The sequence below is a fragment of the Leucoraja erinacea genome, chromosome 2 (genome assembly GCF_028641065.1).
Source record: "Leucoraja erinacea ecotype New England chromosome 2, Leri_hhj_1, whole genome shotgun sequence".
NCBI lineage: Eukaryota > Metazoa > Chordata > Chondrichthyes > Rajiformes > Rajidae > Leucoraja > Leucoraja erinaceus.
Window position 1 is genome coordinate 26,292,840 of NC_073378.1, and position 14,708 is coordinate 26,307,547.

The 14,708-nt window shown below is 48.6% G+C and overlaps 1 protein-coding gene across 1 annotated transcript in view; it reads left to right on the forward strand.

The window, feature by feature from the left end:
- LOC129705356 (unconventional myosin-X-like) overlaps nt 1–14,708 on the forward strand; it is a 208,885-nt gene that overhangs the window by 94,699 nt on the left and 99,478 nt on the right. The window contains 1 exon segment of the mRNA XM_055648890.1: nt 2,495–2,682. Within this exon segment, the coding sequence (XP_055504865.1) occupies nt 2,495–2,682 (188 nt within the window).

The window sequence follows — 14,708 nt, forward strand, 5'->3', positions numbered from 1 at the left end:
TCAGAGTTTTGTTTGAGTTGAGTTCAATAGCCTGATGGCTGTGGGGAAGTAGCTATTCCTGAACCTGGACGTTGCAGTCTTCAGGCTCCTGTACCTTCTACCTGAAGGTAGAGGGGAGATGAGTGTGTGGTCAGGATGGTGTGGGTCCTTGATGATGCTGCCAGCCTTTTTGAATCAGCGACTGCGATAGATCCCCTCGATGGTGGGGAGGTCAGAGCCGTTGATGGACTGGGCAGTGTTGACTACTTTTTGTAGTCTTTTTCATGCGAGGATTGCGCGAGGCTGCCTCACCCGCTGAGTTTCTCCAGCATTTTCGTCCACCTTGTGGTGTGGTCCGCCATCCGCTCGCAGACGTGCGTCCCGGCCCCGATGCAGAACAAGGTTGCCCACCCTTGCTCTAATACATGATCACAGTCAAGCCATTCACAGTGTACAGATACGGTGGCTTGCAACTTTTCCACATTTTGTCACGTTACAACCACAAACGTAAATGTATTTTATTGGGATTTTATGTGATAGACCAACACAAAGTGGCACATAATTGTGAAGTGGAAGGAAAATGATACATGGTTTTCAAATTTTTTTACAAATAAAAAACTGAAAAGCGTGGCGTGCAAAAGTATTCAGCCCCCTTTACTCTAATACCCCTAAATAAAATCCAGTGCAACCAATTGCCTTCAGAAGTCACCTAATTAGTAAATAGAGTCCACTTGTGTGTAATCTAATCTCAGTATAAATACAGCTGTTCTGTGAGGGCCTCAGAGGTTTGTTAGAGAACATTAGTGAACAAACAGCATCATGAAGCCCAAGGAGCACACCAGACAGGTCAGGGATAAAGTTGTGGAGAAGTTTAAAGCAGGGTTAGGTTATAAAAAAATATTCCCAGCTTTGAACATCTCATGGAGCACTGTTCAATCCATCATCTGAAAATGGAAAGAGTATGGCACAACTGCAAACCTACCAAGACATGGCCGTCCACCTAAACTGACAGGCCGGGCAAGGAGAGCATTGATCAGAGAAGCAGCCAAGAGGCCCATGGTAACACTGGAGGAGCTGCAGAGATCCACAGCTCAGGTGGGAGAATCTGTCCACAGGCCAACTATTAGTCGTGCACTCCACAAATCGGGCCTTTAAGGAAGAGTGGCAAGAAGAAAGCCATTGTTGAAAAAAAGCCATAAGAAGTCCCGTTTGCAGTTTGCCACAAGCCATGTGGGGGACACAGCAAACATGTGGAGGAAGGTGCTCTGGTCAGATGAGACCAAAATTGAAGTTTTTGGCCTAAATGCAAAACGCTATGTGTGGCGGAAAACTAACATTGCACATCACCCTGAACACACCATCCCCACTGTGAAACATGGTGGTGGCAGCATCATGCTGTGGGGATGCTTTTCTTCAGCAGGGACAGGGAAGCTGGTCAGAGTTGATGGGAAGATGGATGGAGCCAAATACAGGGCAATCTTGGAAGAAAACCTGTTAGAGTCTGCAAAAGACTTGAGACTGGGGCGGAGGTTCACTTTCCAGCAGGACAACGACCCTAAAAATACAGCCAGAGCTCCAATGGAATGGTTTAGATCAAAGCATATTCATGTGTTAGAATGTCCCAGTCAAAGTCCAGACCTAAATCCAATTGAGAATCTCTGGCAAGACTTGAAAATTGCTGTTCACAGACGTTCTCCATCCAATCTGACTGAGCTTGAGCTATTTTGCAAAGAAGAATGGGCAAAAATGTCAGTCTCTAGATGTGCAAAGCTGGTAGAGGCATACCCCAAAAGACTTGCAGCTGTAATTGCAGCGAAAGGTGGTTCTACAAAGTATTGACTCGGGGGGCTGAATACTTTTGCATGTCACACTTTTCAGTTTTTTATTTGTAAAAAAATTTGAAAACCATGTATCATTTTCCTTCCACTTCACAATTATGCGCCACTTTGTGTTGGTCTATCACATAAAATCCCAATAAAATACATTTACGTTTGTGGTTGTAACGTGACAAAATGTGGAAAAGTTCAAGGGGTATGAAAACTTTTGCAAGCCACTGTACATGATAAATGGAATTTTGCTATGACACTCAAAATTGAGCTTAGGTTCATCCTGATTCCATTGAATGTCCTTGAGATGTTTCTACAACTTGATTGAAGTCCACCAGTGGTAACCTGAGTGCAATATAAAGTCCAATTAAAAATTAGCTCCAAACAACTACGTTATCCCACCTGCTCGCGTTTGGCCCAAATACTTCCAAACCTTTCCTATCCAAGTACAGGTCTAAAGAAGGGTCTCGACCCGAAACATCACCTGTTCTTTTTCTCCAGAGAATAGCAAGCCCAGCCGCCCCATTCTCTCAGCATTCTCTCAGCATATGACAGTCCCGCCATCCCGGGAATTAACCTTGTAAACCTACGCTGCACTCCCACAATAACAAGAATTCCTTCCTCAAAATGTAGAACTTACATTAGGAATTGTAGAACTGATGATTGTCTTATTTTGGATTTGTTTACAGACTTTTATTGGCTCCATCCTGGTCTCGGTCAATCCGTACAAGCCCATTAGTGGACTTTATGACAAGAAGGCGATGGAGGATTACGGCGCGCACCAACTGGGCGAACTCGCACCGCACATCTTCGCCATCGCCAACGAATGTTACCACTGCCTCTGGAAACGCTGCGACAATCAATGTGTCCTGATCAGGTGACTAATCCCCCTCAGCTTTTTCACGCGTAGGGCGTGCACAGCCTAAAGGGCCTGTCCCACTTGCGTGTCCTCGGCACGCTAATTACGTGACCTCGTGGTCGCGTTGAGGCGCGGTGGTCCCGCGAAGGTCGGGAGCGATTTCATGCGCCCGCACAGCCGTCTGGAGCGCGCAACGTCAGTTGAAGATGGACACAAAATGCAGGAGTAACTCAGCGGGACTGGAAGCATCTCTGGAGAGAAGCAATGGGTGACGTTTCGTGTCGAGACTCTTCTTCCGTCTGAAAGAAGGGTCTTGACCCGAAACGTCACCCATTGCTTCTCTCCATAGATGCTGCCGGTCCCGCTGAGTTACTCCAGCATTTTGTGTCTATCTTCAATTTTCTTGGCCCCGTTCTGGGAGTAGGAGTGGGGGCGGATCCGGTCCGCTGCTGTTGGAGGTGAGACGTTGCGTTGCGCACGGGTCTTGTGCCTGTCCCACTTTGGCCGTCAGTTCCGCGACAGGTCGTTGGCGCGCAAGGATTTTGTTCGCTACAAAAACTTCGGAGCCCCACACGATACCGCGCACACCAACATACCCCTCCACGCTTCTCAGTGGGACCGGCCTCGCATGGCCGCGCGATGCCCCTACGCCTCAACGCGACCACGAGGTCGCGAAATTTGCGTGCCAAGGACACGTAAGTGTGACAGGCCCTTAAAGTTGTAACAAGACAAATTGTTCTGTTTGATGTTTAAGAAAGAACTGCAGATGCTGGAAGAATCGAAGGTCGACACAAAATGCTGGAGAAACTCAGCGGGTGAGGCAGGCAGCATCTATGGAGCGAAGGGATGGGTGACGTTTCCGGTCGAGACCCTTCTTCAGACTGATGTGGAGGTGGGGGGGTCCACCCCTCCCCCCTTCCCACTCCTCCCACCTCAACTCGACATCAGCCTGAAGAAGGGTCTCGACATCAGTCTGAAGAAGGGTCTCGACATCAGTCTGAAGAAGGATCTCGACCCGAAACGTCGCCTATTCCCTTTGCTCCATAGATGCCGCCTCAACCGCTGAGTTTCTCCAGCATTCTTGTTCTGTTTCATCTTCTGTTTGTGCACGCCAGGCTGATTGCATTCGTCGAAAATACAGTGTGGACCACGTGAGGGTTGCAATCTCCTACCCCCCCCCCCCCCCCCCTTTCATCATCTACTGTATTATGGCTATTAGGGCCATTTGGCCCATCAGGGACGGCACAGTGGCGCAGCGGTAGGGTTGTTGCCTTGCATCTTATAGAAATGTATACAATTATAAAAGGACTGGACAGGCTAGATGCAGGAGAAATGTTCCCCATGTTGGAGGGGGTTGGGGGGGGGGGCAGTTCAGAACCGGGGGCACAGTCTAAGAATAAAGGGGGAGGCTATTTAAAACTCAGATGAGAAAAAATCTTTTTCACCCAGAGAGTTGTGAATTTAGACAATAGACAATAGACAAAAGACAACGGACAGTAGGTGCAGGATTAGGCCATATGGCCCTTCAAGCCTGCACCGCCATTCACTGTGATCATGGCTGAGGAATTCTCTGCCATTGAATGCCAATTCACTGGATAAATTTAAAAGAGAGTTAGATTTAGCTCTCGGGGCTAGCGGAGTCGGGGATATGGGGAGAAGGCAGGAACGGGGTACTGATTGTGGATGATCAGCCATAATCACATTGCATGGCGGTGCTGACTCGAAGGGCCGAATGGCCGCCTCCTGCACCTATTGTCCATGAGACTGGGTTCCATCCTGACTACGATAGTTCAGTGGTGCTTTATTAGTCACACACGTAACCGCACAGCAAAATTTATTATACTGTGTAATACGCCTGCGGGCGCCGCCATTTTAGCGCCATTGTTTAAAGTCCAAAGACCGGGCAGCCCGTGGGCACTCGATGTACTGGAACAGTTCCCGCGAAGCCACCTCCCTCTCCTCTCCTCTCCTCTCCTCTCCTCTCCTCTCCTCTCCTCTCCTCGCCCGGCCATCTCTGTGACCCGGGGGTGCCTCCTGCCACCGGCGTTGAAGGCGCTGGGAGGCATCACCCCGGCCCACCCTCCCACCGGCCCTTGCCCCTCACGTCTCACGTCTCCAGCTCCGAGATTTCTCTGAGATCTTCGCTTTCCTCCCACACTCCAAAGACGTGAAGGATTGTAGGTGAATTGGCTTGGTGTAAATGTCAATTATCCCTAGTGTGTGTGTAGGATAGTGTTAGTGTGCGGGGATCACTGGTCGGTGCGGACTCGTGGGCCGAAGGGCCTGTTTCAGCTCTGTGTCACTAAAACTAAAAACTAAACTATAAATATGACTGTAATTACTGCTGTGCACAAAGTAATTGTTTCCATAATCTGTTAATTTAAGAGCATCCTGTTGATTTATGCACATTAAGTTATCTGCAGGAAGAAAGTTTTGACATGAGGCCGCTCATTTCCAGGCGATTAGATAGAGCAACATGCTTTCAATCAACTGCTTCTTTGGATTTAGCCAGATATTAATAAGCAAAGCCCTTATCATAATTTTCTTTAAAATATGTCCATAAATGATTTTATTTTGATGTTGCTGCCTCTGCGTGCATGGGCGTGCTCCATACTTGTCTCGCAGGTTCACTAGTTTACTGTATCCACTAGTTTAGTTTAGTTTTAGAGAACAGGCCCATCGGCCCACCCAGTCCACGCCGACCAGCGATCCCAGCGGCCCACCCAGTCCACGCCGACCAGCGATCCCAGCACACACAGCACTATCACACACACACACACGCACACACACACACACACACACACACACACACACACACACACACACACACACACACACACACACACCCACACACACACACACACACACACACACACACACACACACACACACACACACACACACACACACACACACACACACACACACACACACACACACACACACACACACACACACACACACACACACACACACACACACACACACACACACACACACACACACACACACACACACACACACACACACACACACACACACACACACACACACACACACACGAGGGACAATTTTTTACAATTGTGGCAAGGCAGTTGACTGACAAACCCGCACGTCTTTGGAATGTTGGGAGGAAACCGGAACACCCGGAGAAAACCCACGTGGGTCACGGTGAGAACGTGCAAACTCCGTACAGACAGCACCAGTGGTCAGGATGGAACCCGGGTCTCTGGCACTATGAGGCGGCAACTCCACCGCTGCCTATTCCTGTCCTGGGCCAAAAGCAGGCAGGTGGGATTAGTGTAGATGGGACATGTTGGCCGGTGTGGGCAAGTTGGGCTGAAGGGCCTGTTTCCACACTGCATCACTCTTTGCCTCGATGACCTGGCATTACAGAGAAGAATGTCCCTGCTCGCTGGATTTGGATGATGTGACTTCATGATTTATTGTCAGCGTTTGACGGCACTGGGCCTGTACTCGCTGGAGTTTAGAAGGATGAGGGGGGTTACCTCATTGAAACTTACCGAATAGTGAAAGGCCTGGATAGAGTGTATGTGGAGAGGATGTTTCCACTAGTGGGAGAGTCTAGGACCAGAGGTCACAGCCTCAGAATTAAATGACCTTCCTTTAGCAAGGAGATGGGGAGGAATTTCTTTAGTCAGAGGGTGGTGAATCTGTGGAATTCTTTGCCACAGACGGCAGTGGAGGCCAAGTCAGTGGATATTTTTAAGGCAGAGATAGACAAATTCTTGATTAGTACGGGTGTCGGGTTATGGGGAGAAGGCAGGTATGCCGTCAAACACTCATCACATGTTAACCCACTCATCCCCAGGGTCATTCCTGCTCTCCCAGTGTTCTGACCCAGGCTCACCGATCATCATCGCGTGTCCTTGAGTAATAAATTCTGAAACATTGCCATTCCCTCAGATGCTGCCTGAACTCCAGCACTCTAAATGCTGATGTAAATTCTCATCTTATTAAGTTTGAGAATATCGACAGATATAATAAATAAAATATTTCAATCAAATTAAATGCTGATTAAATTCTCATCTAAATAAATTTTAATTAAATGAGTTACTCCAACACTTTGTGACAATCTCGGTGTAAACCAGCACCTGCAGTTCCTTCCTACATATTTAATATTTTCTCCCACTTCCTGCTTATTGCAGATGTTCCAGCTTTTCTCACCAAACATTAAGATGCAAGGTCATGTATTGTTGCCCCAAGGCAAGTATCTAATACCTTCACACAATCCCCAGGGTGACCATTACATCAGCTGCAGGCTCGCTGCGTTCTCAACAACGGCCCCACATGTTATTGTCCAATTGCCAGCTTTGAAAACTTAAGTTATAGGCCGCAGATACAAGAGACTGCAGGTGCTGGCATCTGGAGTAAAGCACAAAGTACCGGAGGGATGGCACGGTGGCGCAGCGGCAGAGTTGCTGCCTCACAGCGCCGGGTTCGATCCCGACTATGGAGTTTGTACGTTCTCCCCGTGACCTGCGTGGGTTTTCTCCGGATCCTCCGGATTAGGAAAAGAGGAGATGCAACGAGACCTGGGTGTCATGGTACATCAGTCATTGAAAGTAGGCATGCAGGTGCAGCAGGCAGTAAAGAAAGCGAATGGTATGTTAGCATTCATAGCAAAAGGATTTGAGTATAGGAGCAGGGAGGTTCTACTGCAGTTGTACAGGGTCTTGGTGAGACCACACCGGGAGTATTGCGTACAGTTTTGGTCTCCAAATCTGAGGAAAGACATTCTTGCCATAGAGGGAGTACAGAGAAGGTTCACCAGACTGATTCCTGGGATGTCAGGACTTTCATATGAAGAAAGACTGGATAGACTCGGCTTGTACTCGCTAGAATTTAGAAGATTGAGGGGGGATCTTATAGAAACTTACAAAGTTCTTAAGGGGTTGGACAGGCTGGATGCAGGAAGATTGTTCCCGATGTTGGGGAAGTCCAGAACAAGGGGTCATAGTTTAAGGATAAGGGGGAAGTCTTTTAGGACCGAGATGAGAAAATCATTTTTTACACAGAGAGTGGTGAATGTCTGGAATTCTCTGAAGGTAGTTGAGGCCATTTCATTGGCTATATTTAAGAGGGAGATAGATGTGGCCCTTGTGGCTAAGGGGATCAGGGGGTATGGAGAGAAGGCAGGTACAGGATACTGAGTTGCTGATCAGCCATGATCATATTGAAGGGCCGAATGGCCTACTCCTGCATCTATTTTCTATGTTTCTATGTTTCCTCCCACACTCCCATTAACAATTGGCTTCTGTAAATGGAAAATTGTTCCCAGTGTGTAAGATAGTGTTAGTCTATGGGGTGATCACTGGTCGGTGCGGACTCAGTGGGCCAAAGATGCTTGTTTCCATGCTTTATCTCTGAACACCAACTAATCCCAATGATGGCAGACAAAAATGCTGAAGAAACTCAGTGGGTGAGGCAGCATCTATGGAGAGAAGGAATAATTTGAGGAAGGTCATTCTTGCTATGGAGGGAGTACAGCATAGGTTCACCAGCTTAATTCCCGGGTTGGCGGGACTGTCGTATGCTGGGAGAATGGAGCAGCTGGGCTTGTATACTCTGGAGTTTAGAAGGATGAGAGGATATCTTAATGAAACAGAGGCAGGAAACATGTTCCCGACGTTGGGGAGTCCAGAACCAGGGGCCACAGTTTAAGAATAAGGGGTAAGCCATTTAGAACAGAGACAAGGAAACACCTTTTCTCACAGAGAATTGTGAGTCTGTGGAATTCTCTGCCTCAGAGGGCGGTGGAGGCTGGTTCTCTGGATGCTTTCAAGAGAGAGCTAGATAGGGCTCTTAAAAATAACGGGGATATGGGGAGAAGGCAGGAACGGGGTACTGATTGGGGATGATCAGCCATGATCACATTGAATGGCGGTGCTGGCTCGGAGGGCCGAATGGCCTACTCCTGCACCTATTGTCTATTATCTATTGTCTATTGAATTGGCGAAGTTTCGGGTCGAGACCCTTCTGCCGGCTGATGTATAAGTTTGTAGTTAATCGGCTTTGGTAAAAATAGCTAATAGTGTGTGTAGGACAGTGCTAGTGTACGGGGTGATCGCTGGTCGACGCAGTCTCCGTAGGCCGAAGGATCTGTTTCCGTGTTGTATCTCTAATGTCTAAAGTCTAAACTCAGCAGGTCAGGCAGCATCTGTGAGGGAGTGGATAGCCGACATTTTGGGAGAAGACCACTCTTCATGAGGGGTATAGATCAGGTGAATCTCATGTCTAAATATAATAAATATAGTCAGAAAATCTGTGACCAAAATAATTGCAAACTGCATTTAGACAAACATTATTAAACTGTAGTTTATAAGGATGAGGGGAAAACCTCATTGAAACTTGCCAAATAGTGAAAGGCCTGGACAGAGTGGATGTGGGGAGGATGTTTCCACTAGTGGGAGAGTCTCGGACTAGAGGCCACAGCCTCAGAATTATAGGACGTTCCTTTAGGAAGGAGATGAGGAGGAATTTCTTTAGTCAGAGGGTGGTGAATCTGTGGAATTCTTTGCCACAGACGGTTGTGGAGGCCAAGTCAGTGGATATTTTTAAGGCAGAGATAGATAGATTCTTGATTAGTGCGGGTGTCAGGGGTTATGGGGAGAATGGGGGGTTAGGAGGGAGAGATAGGTCAGCCATGATTAAATGGCGGAGTAGACTAGATGGGCCTAATAGCCTCATTCTGCTCCTAGAACTTATGAACTTAAAATAAAATCTTCATCAAGTGAATGTACAGAGTCTTATACCCATAGTAGGGAATCAAGACCCAATGGACGTAGGTTTGTGAGTGGGGAAAGATTGGATTGGAACCTGAGGGGCAATTTTTTCACACAGAGGGTGGTGGATGTACAGAACAAGCTGCTGGAGGAGGTCGTTGAGGCTGGGACTATCCCAACGTTCAAGAAACACTTGGACAGGTACATGGATCGGACAGGTTGAGAGGGATATGGGCCAAACGCAGGCAGGTGGGACTAGTGTAGCTGGGACATGTTGGCCGGCATAGGCGTGTTGGGCTGAAGGTCCTGTTTCCGCGCTGTGGAACTACACATGTCTACAGTGCACAATGTTTAGAGATTCTGCCGTGCCGCTGAAAGGAAGAATGTCATTGTTCTATCTGGGACACATGACAATAAAACTCTCTTGACTCTTGATATTTTCATCATCGAGAACATTAGCGACGCAGTGGCGCTGGTTTCCGACGGGCACGGTGAAGGATGCACCACACATCTCTGTCTTCCAGTTCCTGCGGACTTCCGCCGCTGGAAGTATAGGGTGTGCGTGCGTGGGTGGGTGTGTGTGTGCGTGTGCGTGTGCGTGTGTGTGTGTGTGCGTGTGTGTGTGTGTGTGTGTGCGTGTGTGCGTGTGTGGGTGCGTGTGTGTGTGTGTGTGTGTGTGTGTGTGTGTGTGTGTGTGTGTGTGTGTGTGCGTGGGTGTGTGTGTGTGTGTGTGTGTGTGTGTGTGTGCGTGTGTGTGTGTGTGGGTGCGTGTGTGTGTGTGTGTGTGTGTGTGTGTGTGTGTGTGTGTGTGTGTGTGTGTGTGGGTGCGTGTGTGTGTGTGTGTGTGCGTGCGTGCGTGGGTGTGGGTGTGTGTGTGTGCGCGCGCTCTTTATCATCATTCCTTACAACACCGTGTACGACAGTGATCGCAACTTCTACTGAAGTGTGGACGGCCGTTGGCTCGCTAGGAGCTCATCCGCCCTTTGACAGGTCTTGTTTTTGGTCCTGCTGGGGGTCCACAGCCCCCTCCTCACCTGGTAAACCAGGTGGGGGAGACGGTTTAGTCGCCGACTATCCGCCCATGGAGCGGGTAGCACGGGATTACATGGTACCCATGGTGGGGGGAAGGGGACTCTCCCCGACCTGACCCGACCGACACCTGCTCGGATTAAACTCCATCTGCCATTTCTCCGCCCATTTCTGTCGATTGTTTTGCCTGCATCTTGGACGAGCACAATAGACTCAGACTTTGCAACACTTGTTTTCAGAATGAAATTCCTTCAGGTTGGAACAGAAATCCTCAAATCTGTTTCCCATATCAACTTCCTCTCCTTGCTTTGTTTCCTCAGCGCAGTAAGGTTGCCAAAAATAAATCACATCCCATGTCTAAAAATAATAAATCTTGTTCGGAAATCTTGGCTTCCTCTTATTCCAAGTAACTGCAAACTGCGTTTAGACCAGCCTTATTAAACTGGGCGAACATACAGAGTCTTATCCCCAGAGTCAATCAGGTAAATGGAGGGGTTGAGTAGACAAGGACTCTATTCCTTGGAGCGCAGGAGGATGAGGGGTGACCGTAGAGAGGTGCACAAAATCATGAGGGGAATAGATCGCGTCAGCTTACCCATTCTGACCATAGTCATGGTCATACAGCATGGAAACAGGTCCTTCGGCCCAACTATTCCATGGTAACCCATGGTCATAGCATGCAACAGACCCTTTGGCCTGACCTGCCCATGCCGACTAATATGCCTCATCAAACATATAAGATTGTTAAGGATTTGGACACGCTAGAGGCAGGAAACATGTTCCCGATGTTGGGGGAGTCCAGAACCAGGGGCCACAGTTTAAGAATAAGGAGTAAGCCATTTAGAACGGAGACGAGGAAACAGTTTTTCTCACAGAGAGTAGTGAGTCTGTGGAATTCTCTGCCTCAGAGGGTGGTGGAGGCCAGTTCTCTGGATACTTTCAAGAGAGAGCTAGATAGAGCTCTTAAAAATAGCGGAGTCAGAGGATATGGGGAGAAGGCAGGAACGGGGTACTGATTGGGGATGATCAGCCATGAATGGCGGTGCTGGCTCGAAGGTCCGAATGGCCTACTCCTGCACCTATTGTCTATTGTCTATTATCTACATTGGTCCCACCAGCCTGCGTTTAGAAGGCCCACATCCCTCTAAACCTACCCTATCCATGTACCTGTCCAAATGTTGTTTAAACCTTACGATAGTCCCAGCCTCAACGACCTAGCGGCTCGTTCCATACACCCACCACCCTCTGCGTAAGACAGTTACCCCTCGGGTTCATATGGACCACTTTTGCCGGTCTTCTTCGCTCCTGGGCGTTCAAGTGGCTGAACCGAGGCCCTGATGCAACCAGTCAACCTGCATCCATGTTCTCCACAGATGTTGCCTGACCCGTTGAGTTACTCCAGCAGTCTGTGTCTATCTGCAGTTCCAGTGTCTTAAGGGCCTGTCCCACTTGGTGATTTTTCGGTGACTACCGATCTCATATCAGTGTCGCCAAAAGATTTTGAACATTTCAAAATCCAGCGGCGACAAAAAAAATGTCGCGACACTTGAAAAAAACACCGCACGACAATACGTCATCACGCCGCGACTTTTTCGGTGACCTGACACATCAGTCAATGATGCCGGCAGTCGCCGAAAATAATCGCCAAGTGGGACAGGCCCTTAAGTCTAATTCAGACTTTGCTCACGATAGCAGTCTCTGCCTCTTGCAAGCAGAACATGCCACCAAGAGGTTAACTTTTATCATGCGGAATTCTTTGGTAGTTTAGAAAAGAAAGATCTGGATACAATCCCGACTCTGGGAAGGTTGGAGCGGGGAGGTCATGAACTGTGGAATAGTTTCGTGAAACAGAAGTATTTTAGAAATGTCAATTTTGCAACATGCCTATCTTACAACTTGTACTTTCATTGAGTTGAAACTTTGGATGAATAGCACTGTTTATGGCTGAATAAGCAATATCCGATCAGAGGAGCACGGTGGTGCAGCGGTAGAGTCGCTGCATCACAGCGCCAGAGACCCGGGGTTCGATCCCGACTACGGGCGCTGGTCTGTACGTTCTTCCCGTGACCTGTGCGTGGGTTTTCTCTGAGGTCTTCGGTTTCATCCCACACTCTAAAGACGTACAAGTTTGTAGGTTTAAGAAAGAACTGCAGATGCTGCAAAAACCGAAGGTGGACGAAAATGCTGGAGGAACTCAGCGGCATCTATGGAGCGAAGGAAATAGGTGACTTTAGAGATACAACATGGAAACAGATCCTTCGGCCTACCGAGTCCGGGCCGACCAGTGATCACCCTGCACACTAGCACTATCCTACACACACTAGGGACAATTAACAACTTTTACCAGAGCAAATTAACTACAAACCTACACATCAGTCTGAAGAAGGGTCTCGACCCGAAACGTCGCCTATTCTTACGCTCCATAGATGCTGCCTCACCCGCTGAGTTTCTCCAGCATTTTTGTCTACTTTCAGGTTTGTAGGTTAATTGGCTTGGTATAAAAAATGTAGAAACTGTCTCTGGAGTGTGTAGGACAGTGTTGGTGTGCGGGGATCGCTGGTCGGCACGGGCTCGATGGGCCGAAGGGCCTGTTTCCACGCTGTACGATACGATATAACTTTATTTATCCCAGGAAGGGAAATTGGTCGGCCAACAGTTATAAAACACAACAAGGTACATGGAAACATGAAATTAACATGACAAGTGGAAAGTCCAGGATTGGGGATGTGCAAAGATTGGTGAGGGGGGCGGGGGGGGGGGGGGGGGGCAGTCTACCTCATGACAGAAGGGGAGGAGGTGTTGTACAGTTTGATAGCCACAGGGAAGAAGGATCTCCTGTGGCGTTCTGTGCTGCATCTTGGTGGGACCAGTCTGTTACTGAAGGTGCTCCTCAGGTTGACCAGTGTGTCATGGAGGGGGTGAGCTGTATTGTCCGGGATGCTCCGCAGTTTGAGGAGCATCCTCCCCTCCAAGACACCTCCCATGAATCCAACTCCACTCCAACTCCGCCCCTAGAACGGAGCCGGCCTTCCGATGAGCTTCTTGATCCTATTGGCATCCGCAGCCTTCGCCCTGCTGCCCCAGCACACGGCAGTGAAGAAGATGGCGCTGGCCACCACTGATTGGTAGAATATCTGCAGCATCTCACAGCAGATATTGAAGGAGCGAAGCCTTCTCAAAAAGCATAGGCGGCTCTGTCCCTTCTTGTACAGGGCCTCAGCGTTCCTGGACCAGTCCAGTTTACTGTCCAGGTACACTCCAAGGTATTTGTAAGCACTCTGTTTACAGTGAGAAGCTTTGTTTTGCACGCTATCCAAACAGATCAGATAATACCATACATAAATACAATGTTCAAGCTCGAGTACAACAGGTAGAGCAAAGGGGAAGATACAGAGTGCAGAATATAGTTCTCAGCATTGTAGCGCATCAGTTCCAGAGACAAAGTCCAATGTCCGCAATGGAGTAGAGGTGAATCGGACAGTGCCCCAACTTATGGAAGGACCGTTCAGAAGCCTGATAACAGAGGGGAAGAAGCTGTTCCTGAGTCTGATGGTGCGCGCTTTCAAGCTTCTGTACCTTCTGCCGGACGGGAGCGGGGAGAAGAAGGGACTCTCTTGCTTTACAGATGCTCCCCGATTTACGGCGCTTCGACTTGCGATATATTTCGACTTTACGATCGGCAAACGGCAGCGGTCCGCACATCACCTCCGATCATGTGATCGCAATGTGTTAAATGCGTTTTCGTCGCAATATTTTGGGTTTATCGTAACATAGCCCCATCGTAGGCCGAGGAGCGGCCGTACTTTAGAGATGACAGAGTTTTTAAAATTCACAATGCCATTACTAACTATTCGTTAGACGTTAGAGAATACACGCTAGGGACAATTTATGATTTACAGAAGCCAATTAACCTGCAAATGGGACGTGGGAAAGAAACGGGAGCAAACCCACGCTGGTCACGGGGAAAACGTACAAACTACATTCAGGCAACACCCGCGGTCAGGATCGAACCCACGTCTCTGGCGCTGTGAGGCAGCAACTCTACCGCTGGGCCTGTGGTCTATGCCATCGAGCACACGTTTCTAAAGCACTGAACCTCTGGGGAGAAGGCAAGGGAATGGGGTTAAGAGGGAGAGATGGATCAGCCATGATTGAATGGCGGAGTAGACTTGATGGGCCGAATGGCCTAATTCTGCTCCTATCACTTATGAACATGAACTTATAAGATGAAGAAGGCAAAGAATTAAAAGTGTGCCACACAATGTAATT